The sequence below is a fragment of the Hypanus sabinus genome, chromosome 11 (genome assembly GCF_030144855.1).
Source record: "Hypanus sabinus isolate sHypSab1 chromosome 11, sHypSab1.hap1, whole genome shotgun sequence".
Lineage (NCBI taxonomy): Eukaryota > Metazoa > Chordata > Chondrichthyes > Myliobatiformes > Dasyatidae > Hypanus > Hypanus sabinus.
The window spans coordinates 82,110,752-82,125,956 of NC_082716.1; the positions used below are offsets into that span (position 1 = coordinate 82,110,752).

Consider the following 15,205-nt stretch of genomic DNA (forward strand, 5'->3'; position numbering starts at 1 on the left):
CGCACCCAGAAGCGGTTGGGCTATGGCGGCCAAGTGAACTGACTGGAGCCGAACTGTAGCTGTACCGTATGTGTGCCATTTGTCCTTACTGTGCTGCTGTTCACAGCCCTCGGGGGGGGGACCCGGTGCCCTGTTGTGGGTGTCGTAACTCGTCGGAGGTAAGACGCTGATCTCGGCATTGGTGTCAACCAAAAAACGGTGTCCCAACCACTGGTCCCTGTTATGAATGTACCACAGCTCTGAGGGGCCGAAGGGGCGGGAGCAGCCCCCTCCTTCCGGAGAATCGCAAGATCACTATTAATTCGGGTCCCGGACCCAGGAAATGAGAGACAATGCAACGGTTTTGACCATTGTTCTTAGAGACACCTGTGTGAATTGCAACTCCCTGCTATGTTCCAGCTACCAGGGACATGGACACCCTCGGGCAATGTGGGGGTGGGGATTGCATCACCCTACTTTGATGGACATCTACAACTCTGCAAGTCAAGATAAAAGGGGACTGCAGGAGGCGGTACCCCAGCGATGCACCAGAAAGACACACCATCGCTCAGCGCTCCCGTGCTAGTGGGAAGCCATTCAAAGCCACGTGTGTCCCGTTCTCCTTTGCCTAGGGAGCGGGTGGCTGATAACACCGAAACGGACTTTGAACTAACAACGGGGAACCAATGTTCCCGATTCAATGGATTTGCTTCATAAACGACTGGGCAAGTTTCTTTTTTCACAAGTCTCTCTTTCTAACAAGTGAAACCCAGCGGTCCCCAAAAGGCTGAAGCCTGCAGACTTCTGAGTGACTTTTATATTTCCATCGGACTCAGTATTATCCCCTAGACAAACGATAGAACTATTTCTTATTGGTGATTATTACTATACCCGCGCTTTAGATGGAGCATTGACGACGTATATTATCTGAATGTTTGCATTAACCTTACTTTTGTGTCCCTTTATAAAATAAAGACTTTTAAAAATAGTACCATCAGACTTCAACGGACCTCTCTATCTTAGCTGGTAAGTGATCCAGTTACGGGATACGTAACATCCCACACATACAGGAGGCTATCCCGATGGCCAGCTGCCGTAGCCATCAGCGGCGGCTGGCCCTGTCGTTTCCCGGGAACTGGCAGGGCGGGCGACAACGGCGGGCTTCTGCGCCCCACCGCTGGTGGTAGAAACACCATTGTTTGTTGGGCTTCCCACCCCCGCCTCTGGGGTTAGCGGGCTCTGCGGCCGGGCCTGTACTGGTTTGCTGCTGGGAGTGTGGCCTGGTGATCTGTGCGATGGACGCCCCACTCACCTTCATGGCGTTCCACAGCAAGTCTGCCCATGCTGCCACCTTCCGGGGGTCACTGCAAGTGTGGAAATGTGTGGCAAAGGAAAGAATTTGCTCAAAAGATCAACAAATGAGCCAGCATGGATGAACTACTGGACAAAAAAAATAGAGGCAACTCCAGTCAGTACAAAATTGCAATTCCAAACCACAAAAATAATAAGGCAAGGAATTTCAAACACACTAACAGGAACTGGGATAGTAAATGCCAGAGGTATGGAAGTTGCAGTATTCTTAGAGGTTTCAAGAGAACATTTTAAAAAACAGAGCAAGCCTAATAGGAAAAGAGCCGGTACTGAGCTGGAGAAGGAACTGTAGTGTGGAAGCAGTTTGAAGCCAACAATCACAGTTCAGTTCAGCACGGGAACAAAGACTAAGAGAAATTGGAAGTAAAAGTTCTCAGTTGCTGTTTCACTCTTACTTGTGTGTGAGATTTTTCAGGATTAGATTGGAAACAGTTACCTATAGTTAGTTCAGTAACAGAACAGAGAGGTTGAGTTTGCTTTGCCAAAATTGCAGAGTACTTCCAGCATTTTCTGGTTTGCTTTTAGATTTTTATTTTCCACTTTTGAGGGGTAAACTGGGATGTTGATTATAACTGTACTGTATATTTGATGGATTTTTGAAAGGCTTTTGATAAGGGCACTGGTCAGGTTAGTAAATGCCCATGGGGCCCGAAGGGAGAGTGGCAAATTGGGTACAAAATGGCTCAGCATGTAAGAATAATGGTAGATGGTTGTTTTTGAAACTTCATAGCTGCCTCAGTACTCGGAACTTGCTTTTTGATGTATATATTAATAATTCAAACATAACTATAAAGGAAGATAAACATAGAAGCTACAAAAGATAGTCTGGAATTGATAAGGAGGAAGGAAGTTGGCAGCTGCAGTAAGATACCAATGGTCTGGACACTAATGAAGGGAATGCACTAAAGGACATATACAAAATGATGCAAGAATTGGACAAGGCGAATAGGTCATTAAACAAAGTGTAATCACTGAGCTTTCAGGTAAATGGTTTGTCACTGTGTGGACAGATCATGGAGCAAATAGAATGGTTTTTTAGGTCACGATTATTCTGTGAGCACCTGCTAGTTCCTCTATAAAGTTGATTGCCATCTTCTTTGCAGCTTCCTACACTATCCCAATGAGACCCAATGTAACCCTGTAAAACAGCATCTGATTTTCCATCAGCCTTCGGGACTCAATACTGAACTCAACAAATTCAGATTATTATCAGAACAATCGATTGACAGCTGCACTCAAACTGCGGTTCTTCACTGGGATGGTTCCAACTCCCAGGGCTCATCGATCGGCCGTTTGTCGATATCCCGAGGAGGAGGCCAGGAAGACCTGTGCACCTTCGGATTTCTGAGGCTCTCTCGCCCTGTGGACAAGTTGATCCTGAGCCGGTGTCGCTGACTGAAGCATTGCAGAGAGAATGAACAGTGCAAACAGGGGATTTGCTGCGGGAGGCGTCTGTACTCGGATCCATCTTTATCTCTCTCCCTCTCCCCCTCTCCCTCTCTGTGGTGGTGAGGGGAGAGTTTGCTGCCAATTCTGGAGTCAGAGAACTCGGAGAAAAAGCAATGCAGCAAACTTTAGCACCTCTGGCTTAAGAAATCCCTCCTCGTCTCTGTTCAAAATCTATAATGCCATGGTTTCTTAGCTTGCTTGGCAGCCTTATGTGCAGCACATTGTCAAAAGCCTTCTGAAAAGCCTATCTACTGACTCTCCTTTTACTATCCTGCTGTTATTTCCTCAAAAAAATTCTAACATGTTTCTCAGCCAAGTTTTTCCTCTTAAAGAAACTGAGCTGATTTGGTCTATTCATGTGCTTCCAAGAGCCCCAAAACCTCATACACATATTCAAGTGTAAGTTTAATTATCATGCAACCATACATGAATACCCCCGAATCCAGCCAAACAAAACAGAATTACCATGGGGCCAAAGTGCAAACCATAGATAAAATAGTCAAACACAGCACAAGGCACATAAGATAGTAAATAAACAGTCACACACAAAAAAGCTATATATATTAGTCCAAATCCATGAGTGGTATGAGCTGTAAATTGATAGTGCATGGGTATTATCAGCAAGAACAAGTGGTTCTTAGCAGTCTGCAGACAGAAGTATGCACAGTCACATGCAATTGTCCACCGATTGAACATCAGAGGGAAGCACTGTCGAACGGGGCTAGCCCTCAACCTAGCGTGGACGCTGTGCTACACTGCCCCTGGACAGCTGCTACAGGCATTCCTGTGGCAGTGAGGCCCAGTCCTCACTACACTGAGGGCATGGAGCTCCAGCACCATCTGTCTAGCCTTTAAAGAAGGGAAAAGGACGTGCAGAATTTCACATTTTCAAGGTCAAAGCGGTCTTGCAATCACAAGGGAAACATCCAAGACAATCAGTTGCTGTTAAACTGCAAACCATCTTCACACATAGACTCTGATGCCTTCCTGTAGCAAGCAGTAGTGGTCTGCACTAAGTCCAACTTCTGCATCAACAGCTCACTCACAAATGGGGTAGATCTGCATTAGCTCAAGCTCTTAATGTCCAGCATTGCCCTGTGATTGTAAAAAAAGACAAAACTCCTTTGGTTGGCCCGAGAGGCCACTGCATCCAAATGTGCACTCCTCTTCTCTCCCACTTCCCTCTGGGCCAAAGAGCCAGCTCAGTGGAAGAGACCTGAACCTATGCTCAGGTAGGTCCTATTCCCCAAAAGTATCCAAAGCAGTATAATTATTATTGAGCGAAGCAGCCACACAGGTACTCTACACTGGCTGCCTATTCCCTGAAGTCACCCATCTACATGCCTCCTATATAATTAGGAGAGTCTACCTCTCTGTAGCTCCTATCTGTCACCTCCTTGTTCTCCTATATGAGCCAAAGGCCATCTAGCTGCAGATCCAGTTCCCTAACGTTGTTTGTAAGGAACTGCAGCTCAATACACTTCATGCAGTTGTAGTAACCAGGGAGATTGGAGGTCTCACAAAGTTCCACTTATCTCCAGTTCCCATTGGAGCTTAAAGGATTGAGAGGTGATATTACTGAGCCATTCTGGATTCCAAAGCAGGAGCAATGCTGCGAGGCTGTTTACTGGGACAGAGACTCGAACAAGGCGACCATCGTCTCAGAGTAAGTGGACAAGCAAATTGGCAGAGGGGGTGGTGTAGCTCTGTTGGCAAAAATAAATTAAATCAAATCATGAGAAATAAGTGACAGAATTTCATCAATCCTCATGACCCATTTAGTACCAGCTCACAGAACAATCCTTTTTCTCTGCTGGTTTTTCTTGCAACCTATTCCCACCAACTCTCCTCAATTTCTACCACTCACACAAAGAGCAATTTACAGTGGCCAATTGATCAATCAAGCCACATATCTTTGGGATGAGACAGCAAACTACAACACCCAGAGGGGATGGATGAGATCAGAGGATGGTGTGTAAACTCCAAACATTTGAGGACTGTATTGTACCTAGATCTCTGGAGCTATGAGTCAGAAGCTATACTGGCTGCTGTTCAAGTACTGTGCCACCTATTTAACATACGTGCGGAATATCTTTATTCAGATGTTTGTGCATCTCTGGAACTCTGCTTCAAAGAACCCTGGATACTCAATTGTCCTGTATTTTCAAGGTAGAGATTAATAACAGTTTTGAACATAAAAAGAATAAGCAAGCATCTCCCATTTTAAGGCAGAATCAGAGGCTGTCCACTTACTCCGAGACGATGGTAACCTTGTTCGAGTCTCTGTCCCAGTAAACAGCCTCACAGCATTGCTCCTGCTTTGGAATCTGGAATGGCTCAGTAATATCACCTCTCACCTCCCTTTGGCGCCCCCTTTCTCTAAAACTGGCGCAGTAGACTCTGACAATAAAGGCAGAAAGTAGTTTCTCGATAGGTCAGAAAGTGAAAGGTTACAGAGACAGCTGGCCATGCAGGGTTGAATGTTGGAGTCGAGTAGGCTGAAGGGAATGAGTAGCCTATTCCTATTCCTAATTTAATTAGGAATTAAACAATAAACTTGAAGTCACAAAATCAGCCATGGACAACACAATCAAAAATCAAATTCACCTCCTGTTTAACAGACTTTGCTAAGTACAATTTGTCTGGGATATTTACAGGCACAAAGCAGAAACAGTTTTATTGTATGTTATAAAATTTATTGTACTGCTGAAGCAGTACAGTGCAAAGACAAGAATGACAATAAATTACAAAGCTATTACCTTCTGCAGCCTCTTGTGATTCTGTACATTGGAGCCACCATGCCAGGATGTGACAAATCATGCTCTTCATGGTATACACATAGAAATTTGTAAGAGTCTTTGGTGACATACCATATCTGCTTAAAGTTATGAAGTAGAGCCACTGGCATGCGTTCTTCATGATTACAATATACTGAGCTCAGATAGAATTGCAACTCAAGGTATTCAATAATTCATGGATTGCAAATATTATGCTTCTAGTTCGACCATACCCAAATGCCCATGAATGCAGCAAAGCAAAACAGTGTTATTTTGGGACAAGGTGCAAACACAGTAACAACAGTCATACACAGAACAAGGCATATACAGCAGTAAAATACAGTCACACCGTAACAAGGTCCAAGTCCCTAAGTCCACAGATGTTGCAGCAGTTTGCAGTCATGAACAATATAGACTGTCTTCTGCTGAGGGAACACCAGGGGCAGCACCAACTCCAGCGTGTACAGTGTGGCACACCACCTCCATCAGCACCGCGGAGCGCCCAACTCCAACACTTCCTCCTGGGCCGATGTGAACTGCCAACATTGCGGCTTGAGGCAGCTTCCCCACCGTTCATCAAAAAACCAATGGACTTGCAACATTCCACACCACCCATCTCCAACAGGGTCTTGTGATCAATGACTAAGATGATCACTCCCTGTTAGACTGCACACCCCTCCTTTGCACATCAACGCCTCTTTGTCGCAGACAGCATCACAGTCCAACTCCTTTCAGTTTCTCTGCCAACAAATAGCTCGCTGATGGGGTTTATCATTATTATTGTTATGAGCAGAGAGACAACATCTGCCGGAAGTAAATTCCTTGTATGTGTACAGGTACTTGGCGATTAAAGTCTGATTCTGATTCTGATTCTATCAGTTCTTAATGTCCAGCAGGGTCTTGCAATCATAAAAAAATAAAGAAAGATAATAACACCTCTGGTTGACTCCATATAAGCCACTGCATACAAGCACACCTCTATCTTACTGGAAGAATCATCTATCAAAATTCTCATTTCTTTCCTGCCTTTGATCAGAAAGGCATAGATTAAAACTTAATTCCAGAATCTGAGTGCATCCAGATTCACTTGCCGAATCCTACTCTTTAAATGATTATGTATTAACAGGCAAAGCTCATAAAAGCTATCCCATCCAACAAGATTTTGATGGCTCATTCATCAGGTTTTAAAAACATTGAAATTCTCAGGAGATTGAAGCGAGCTTCCAGTCACCCGTCTCCCTTCCAGCAGAATCAGAAACATCAAGAGCACCACTTTGTAGCCAATTCACTTGGCCTTTGCCATTCACGTGGTCTTAGCCATTCACGTGCACGTTGATAACGATGAGGTCTTTTGAACTCGGTCACGCCATAATTATAGTCACTCAATGCAAAGTACTTTCTTTTTCATGCAAAGCTACTGCGTAACTCTACTTTTATCTTAGTGGTATTATCTGTTAACAAATGCAACATTTTCATACTCCCTGCTGCTGTCACTAGCAATATTAGCACTATGCAAAATTTATTGGGCAATACAACTATAACCAATGAGATTTTGATGCTATTATGACACCAGTCCCTTTATTATCAATTTCCAGGCAGCCGGTGTAAATACGTTGCTTTTCATATTCCGTCAACTACAACTAGACTTTCAGTTGTGGATTCGCCTTGCAAAGAGGATTAATCGCTACAAAAAGAGTGCTCTGCTCTTTTTTTTTGCCCAACCTTGCCTCAGATGACAATCACCAGACGGATCACGAGGGTGCCCTTCTGAAAGTTGTCCCAGCCATCAGCGTTACATCTTAATCCTACCCATTCTCTGCCTTTCCCTGATACACACCCACTTTACTACCTACTGTTTACTTTTCGCTGCTCGCTTCTGTATCTCTCAGCACTGCTATCGGTCCCAGTCAGTCTCAATGACCCCGCACAGACCCGGCGAAAAGAGACGAAAACTCATTAGCAGGTGGTGCCCAACCAGTGAAAAACTAGTGATTGCATATGCAGGAATCTTGGTCAACAAATAATCTGATGGAGTGACTCAGCAGGTCGAGCAGCATCTATGGTGCTATTATGACAAATGGGGGGAGGGGGATAGGGAATTTGAAAACTATGCTGGGCGGCAGAAAGGGGTTGTTGGACATGACTGGAGCACACACCATTAAAATTTGATAACCAAAGGAACAGGGATTGTTATATACAGCCGGATGCGATGGTCCCTGCTATACATGACAATCAACTAATCCGAATTCCAGATTTTACAGACTGGCCAGCATGTCGCTCTTGGTGACTGGGTATCAGATTATTTAAACCCAAAGGCAGGTCGATGTTGAATTTGAAATAAACTGGAGCTAGAAGTAAGTGATGTGGGTCCGGGATCAATCGGAACCTTAATGGGTTTATTATGACAGCGGGCTGGGGTCTTGAACCAGTGTTAGTTCTGGTATGGGAATCAATTTCCAACGTAGAAGGCAACTTTTGCTGTGGAACACACCGTGGCTGAGACTTAACAGAGGTAGAGAGTGTGTTCCGGCGTTCGCACCTCGCTCAGCAAAGTATCAGAGCTGCGAGTTCCTTTTAGTTTAGTCACCCACAAACATACACGCTTCGGATTAAATAAAGTCAGAATCCAAACCTTTGATATCAATCGCCAGCGATTTCCACACTCGGGCGAAGCTTATACAGTGTCCGCACCAAGAGGCATAGAACTCCAGCACCCAGGCTTTGCTGGAGTTATACAGGATGCCATTCAAGTTGCTGTAGTCAAGGATAGCGACCTGGTCCGTCCGGGAATAAAGACCGTTTTCGCTTTTCGCCGGCAAGGAAATCGCCGCTAGAACCAGCAGGACCGTATAGCAGTGCCGCGCCATGCCAGCGCAAACCGACATCAGGGCACGCTCAAACCTGGCCGAAACAGTACGTGCATCGGCTCAGAGGGAGGAGCGAGGTTCAAAACCGGAATCCTGCCTCCAGCAGATCATGTGCACAAAGCAAATAGTCTTATCTGCCCATTGGTACTGAGGACGTTTTGTAGATCCGGTTAGATCGCAGCGTTGAAATATTTTGCAGACTATTATAATTCCAGAAGCTAATTCATTTACACCCGCACCCTGATCTCCACACTACTGTTCAACAGCTGCCTCGGTTTTTATTGCACTGAAAAGCTCCAGAATTCTCTGCTAACATGACACTGATGAGCTACAAACAATCTGCTGGAGGAACTCAGCAGGCTGAACAGCAGGGAGTACTTTCAAGTCAAAACTTCGAGCCAAGTTGGGAAGGGGCAGAGACAGAGGCAGACAAAAAAAAAAGGCTGATGAGCAGGGAGGTGCTTCAGGCCCTAGTCTCCTCAAGCCTTCCTTATTGTAGACCTTCAGACCATAAGACATAGCTGCAGAATTAGACCGCTTGGCCCATTAAGTCTGCTCTGCCATTCAAACTTGGCCGATTTATTTTCCCTCTCAACCCTGTTCTCTTGCCTTCTCGGCATAACATTTGATGCCCTTACTAATCAAGAAACTCATCAACTTCTGCTTTAAATAAATGACTTGGTCTCTACAGCTGCCGGTAGCAATGAATTCCACAGATTCACCAGCCGCATGGAAAGACATTCCTAATTTCTGTTTTAAAGAGACAGATTTTATTCCGAGGCAGTGCCCTCTTGTCCTAGAATGTCCCACTATTGATAACATTCCCTGTACGCCCATTCTATCTAGACCTTAAAAAATAATCAGAGAGTTATAGAACACTGCAGGCCCTTTGGCCCATCTAATCCATGCTGATCTATTATGCTGCCTAGTCCTATTGACCTGCACTTGGACCATAGACCTCCAAACCCTTCCCACCTCCGTACCTCTTCAAATTTCTCTTAAATGTTGAAATTGAATCCATATTGACCACATCCACTGGCAACTCATTCCACACTGTCACCACCCTCTAAGTGAAGAAGTTCCCCCTAACATTCTCCTTAAACCATTCACCCTTCAGCCTTAACCCACGACCTCTAGTTCTAGACTCAATCAACCTCAACGGAAAAATGCTTGCACTTATCCTGTCTATACCCCTCATAATTCTGCAGGCCAAGCAGCATCTATGGAAAAAAGTACAGTCGACATTTCGGGCCGAGATGTTGACTGCACTTTTTTCCAAAGATGCTGCCTGGCCTGCTAAGTTCTTCCATCATTTTGTGTGCGTTGCTTGGATTTCCAGCATCTGCAGATTTTCTCTTGTTTCTGATTTGACCCCTCATAATTTTGTATACTTCTGTCAAATCTTCACTTAATCTTCTATATTCTATTTAGCCTTTCCCTCCAACCCGGGTCCTTGAGTCCTGGCAACTTCCTAAGTTTACTGATCTTGCTGATCTTTGTTCATTTTACTGATCTTTGTAGGCAGGTGACCTGAACTGCACACAATGCTCCAGATTAGGCCTCACCAATGTCTTATACAACTTCAACGTAACATCCCAACTCCCGTATTCAGTCTTTTGATTTATGAAGACCAACTTGCCAAAACCTCTCTTTATGACCCTATCTGCTTGTGATGCTACTTTCAAGGAATTATGGATCCGTATTCCCATATCCCTCTGTTCTACCATACTCCACACCTACTGTTCACCATCTAATTCCTACCCTGATTTGTCCTCCCAAAGTGCAAAACCTCACACACATCTGCATTGAATTCCCTCTGCCATTTTTGGCCCAAATTTCCAGCTGGATCAGATCCTGCTGCAGGCTTTGATAGTCTTCCTCGCTGTCCACTATACCCCCAATCTTAGTGTCATCAGCAAGTTTGCTGACCTAGTTTACCACATTATTATCCAGATTGTTGATACAGATGACAAGCAACAATGGGCCCAGCACCGATCCCACAAGCTCACCACTAGTCACAGGCCTCCAGTCATGAAAGGCAATCTGCGAGAATCAAGAGGAAATATTTGGTAAATTTCAATGCAATTTCCCTCCACTTCCACCTCCTCATTCTTCTAAACACCTTGAGTACAGATCCAGAGCCATTAAATGCTTCTGATATGTTAACCTCATATACTCCTCATGTCCTTGCTGGGATCATTCCTATATACTGACCATCTCTTCTCTCCATCTAGTCTTGATTGGGGTTTTGACCCACACTGTTGACAATTCCTTCCTCATCAGATGTTGCACATCCTTTTGAGTTCCTCCAGCAGGTTGTTGTTCCAGATTGAGGCTTTTACAGACTCTTATATCTGAACTAGTTTTGATTCATGTTGTACAGCACTAGTTACTCTCTGCCTCCTTTTGCCAAGCTAACTTTGGATCTAATATGCAAATTTACCATGAATCCCATAAAACTAACTTTTGGACCAGTCTTCCCTGTGGAACCTTGTTAAAGATCTTACTGAAGTCCGTGGAGACTATATCAAAATGAGCACAGTCCTCATTGATGCATTTTGGAATCGCCTTGAAATTTTCAGTAGTTGATCAATTAGGATTACCCTCCCCCCAACATAAGCATGCTGATTATTTTTGATTAATCCCTCCCTCTCCAAGTTTAGATTAATCATGACCATTGGAATTTTTCAAACAATTTTCCTTTGATGTTGGACTCAGTGGCCTGTAATTACATGATTTAACACTTCTGTTCTTCATGAATAAAGGTGCCATACTTCTGTCATCACCTGTCACTAGCAAAGTTATAAAACTCTGTCGGGACACTAATAATTTCCTCCTTTCCTTGCTACAAAAGTCTGGTTACAACTCATCAGTCCCTGGCAATTTATAATCCAGAGGATTATTTTCAGACTAGAGGCCTGTATCTAGTGAGGTGCCACAGGAAATTGGCATTGGGTCCAATGTTGTCTGTCACCTATATTAACAATTTGGATAAGAGTGTAGTGTTTGCACTAGTAGGCTGCTGGTTGTTTGTTAGTGGTATAAAGGACACCAAAGAAAATTACTTAACAGGAACTAGAACAGTGGAAAGAGTACCAAGGAGCAACAGGTGGAATTTAACTCAGACAAGTGTGAAGTGATCATTTTGGGAAGCTAAACCAGGGCAGGATTTACACAGTAAATGGCAGGGTCTTGAAGAATGCTTGTGGCAAAGAGACCCAGTGGTACATACAAAGATTCAGCAAAGTGGTGACTCAAGTAGACAGGGTGCTGAAGAAGGCACTTAGCATGCTGGCCTACAATGGTCGGCCCACTGAAGATATGAAATGGGATGCAATGCTACAACTGTACAAGATGTTGGTGAGGTGCCATTTGAAGTAAAGGGTGAAATGTTGGTCAGTTAGCCAGAAGAAAACTGTCAGTAGGCCGAAAGGGATCAAAGATCTTCCAAGGATGCTACTAAGACAGAAAGGTTTGATCTACAAGGAGAGATTAGATGGGCCGAGATTTTTTTTCCCTGAATTGTCAGAGGCTGAGGGAAGACCTTACAAAGAATTATGAGATCATGAGAGGGTAGTTAAGTTAAATAGTCACAGATTTTTTCCCAATGTTAGTGATTCTAAAATTAGAGGGTGTAGTTTTGAATGAGGAAGAAAAAAACAAAGGGGATGTGAAGGGTAAATTTTTCACGCAGAGGCTGTTGAATATAGAGAATGTGCTGTCAGAGGAAATGGTAGAAGTGAGTACAGTTATAACATGTAAAAGGCATTTGAACAAGTACAGGGATAGGAAAAGTTTAGAGCAGGGATTCCCAACCTTTTTTATGATGGAACTGAGGGGCTCGTGGGCCCCAGGTTGGGAACCCTTGTTTTAGAGGGATATGGGCCAAAGGCATATAACTCCAGGCCAATTAATGTTTTTTATTTGTAACCATACTCCTATATGGTCAGTAAGTTAATTAGTTAATTCAAACAGAAGAAGGAGATACAGCTTCAGGTCTTCTCTATCATTCAGTAAATTCACGAGTAATCTTTAGCACCAGCATGTTCAAAAGTAATCTGGCAGAGTCTGTGAATATTGGCCTAGTCACCTGACATCTACTTCCTGTGGTTAGGTCAGAAAAAAGTGAGTCATTTTCTTGTAAATATTTTTATTTTGGAAAGTTAAGAAATAAAGGTGAAATAAAAGGTAAGGGAAGATGTGACATCCATGAAGACAGGAGTGGAGGGAGAACGTGAACATAACAAATTCAAGAGAGATATAGAAAATGAACAAGAGACTAAAGAGAGGAAAAAGCAGATCTAACAATAATCTTGCAAGCATCTATTGTTATAAATGTGGAGTGCACAGCCTAGCTCTTGCTGATCAGGCACATCTATTAACAGAAAAAGAGAAGAAAGACTAGTGACTTTCAATTTCAGAAGGCATCGAAAACAGCTTCACGAACAGTTGCTGAAGTATGCCACTGTCATAGTGTATGAAATACAATGACTAACATATCATGACAGTGTCCACAAAAGCACGTTGTGAATATAACCAGGCAATTTGTCTCAGCAATGTCGTTTGAGGTAGGATATAGGTTAGGGAAAAGGACTGAACTACATATCAGATAGCTTTTTATATATTAGGTAACACTACAATGCAATTGACTTAATGCTCAGCGAGAAGAATGTAGGTGCATTGAGGACTGCAATTATGAATTTGCAAAGTATGATTTTTATTGGACAGGGAGGCTCTGCTATCTAAACTGTACAGCATTAAAGGATAAGAGGCAGAATGGATTATGATCAAGGACTGAAAATGGGAAATAGTGGTTCAAAATTTATTAAACCAGAGAGATATAAGTATTGGGGTCTTCTAGAAACATGTCAAAATCACTATTACATGCCCTGTCATATGACATAGGCCATCATGCTCTTATAACTATGATTGTTCTTGGCAAATTTTTCTACAGGAGTGCTTTGCCATTGCCTTCATCCGGGCAGTATCTTTACAAGACAGGTGACCCCCAACGATTATCAATACGCTTCTGAGATTGTCTGCCTGGCGTCATATGCACCAGCTGCTCATACCACCATATGCCACCTGCTCTCATGGCTTCACGTGAGGGGTGTGGTGCTAAGCAGCTGTGGCACCTTGCCCAAGGGTATCCTGCTGGCTAACAGAGTGAAGAAATGAAAACGAGAAGTATATAGATAATTGGAACCTATACTTTGCAAACAAACACAGAGGGTACATTATTTCCTTCCATAACCTCAGTTCTGGGACTGAAGTGAGGTGGAGCTGAGCTCATAGCTGCATTCGGGTTTTGCTGAAGAAAAAAATCTAAGGGCACCGCAGACCAAATCTAGAGGTACTACATATCAAGACAATGGATACAACTGAAGATCAATTACATGGTTTTTGCTCTCAGCCAAGTCTACGGGTTTTAGTAATGACTGGGCTACTGCGTGTGTACTTTTCTAAATCAAGTCTTAGGCTATTAATGAAGTTCAAGACCATAAATCCAGAAGTGGAACGAAGGTCACATAGTGAAAGAGAAAAGGATATCTTCACAGAACAAATGACTTTTGGGTTGATTGATGTTTAAGAAGATTAGAACTTCAGAGGAACATATCTACTCCCACTTTGGGAGTAATTTCATGGGACATCTCCATGCAGTATGGATTCCAAGTTTGATTTGATGTTCAGTCTGCAAAATTCATACTAAAATTCCGAAGCGTCACTGGTTCACTAGGTACACCCAAAGGAATGTAGGCTGTGCAGGGAATGTGGGATTCTGTCTCCTCACAGAAATTGGGCTGCATTTCTATTAGAAAGGTTCAAATGTCTGGTATGGTCAAATGATCACAGGTTACCCCATAAACATATAACAATGGTGTCTATAACTAGACAGCGGAGGTTAAGATAAGGGGCAGGAACATTAGAGGAGATTTAAGGAAGAATGTTTTCACCCAGAGCATGGTTGAAATTAGGAACTCCCTGCCCAAGCAGGTGTCCGATGCACATATGCCTGTAACCGTTAGGGAGAAGCATTTAGATGAGTTTCTAAAAAGCTGTGACATAGAAAGCTGTGGGCTGAGTTTGTAAAATGGAATCAGTACACATAGATATTTGATGTTCAGCATGGACATGGTGTGATGAAAGGCCTATTTCTGGTCTATATGACTCTAACTGTTCTAATGAAAAAGAGATTCTGCCTTTCATCTTAATCCTTGGGAGAAGATTCAGGCAGTTTATACCTTCCGAAGGAGATGAATGTTTAGCCACGTTTTTTTTGTCTGTCACAACTCACAAATGCATAGCTTGAAGAATGCCTGATAATATTGGAGCGCAATTTTTTTGCAGGTGTTACTTCTTCAGCATTTTTTCATAGACCTCTTGAAGCTGAACATAAAAATATAATTTCAGACTACTTGTATCACATAGGAATTTGGAGAAACAAGACATTAACTTTCATTGAATATAACATGTTTAATTGCATAATGGCGTTGATGCTTTGCAATAAATAGTTCAACTAACCTAAAAATGCTTTGCTGATGATTTTCATTTGAACTCAATGACTGAGGCTTCTTGCTTAAATGTCCAACAATAATCAGCTAACATTGATGGATTCCAGTTGCCTGATACCATTTCTCCATGACTGCAGTGTCCTGGTGAAACCTTTCACCATGCTCGTCACTGACAGTGCCAAGATTTGCAGGGAAGAAGTCTAAATGAGAATGTAGAAAATGAATCTTCAGTAGCATGTTGCACTTCATG

General features: G+C 43.2%; 1 protein-coding gene across 1 annotated transcript in view; it reads right to left on the reverse strand.

The window, feature by feature from the left end:
* The window catches only part of qsox1 (quiescin Q6 sulfhydryl oxidase 1), a 166,328-nt gene extending 157,817 nt beyond the window's left edge, over positions 1-8,511 (reverse strand). The window contains exon 1 of the mRNA XM_059984848.1: positions 8,209-8,511. Coding sequence (XP_059840831.1) covers positions 8,209-8,461 — 253 coding nt within the window. The 5' untranslated portion in view covers positions 8,462-8,511. The remainder of the gene's footprint in view (positions 1-8,208) is intronic.
* Positions 8,512-15,205: the final 6,694 nt, after the last annotated feature.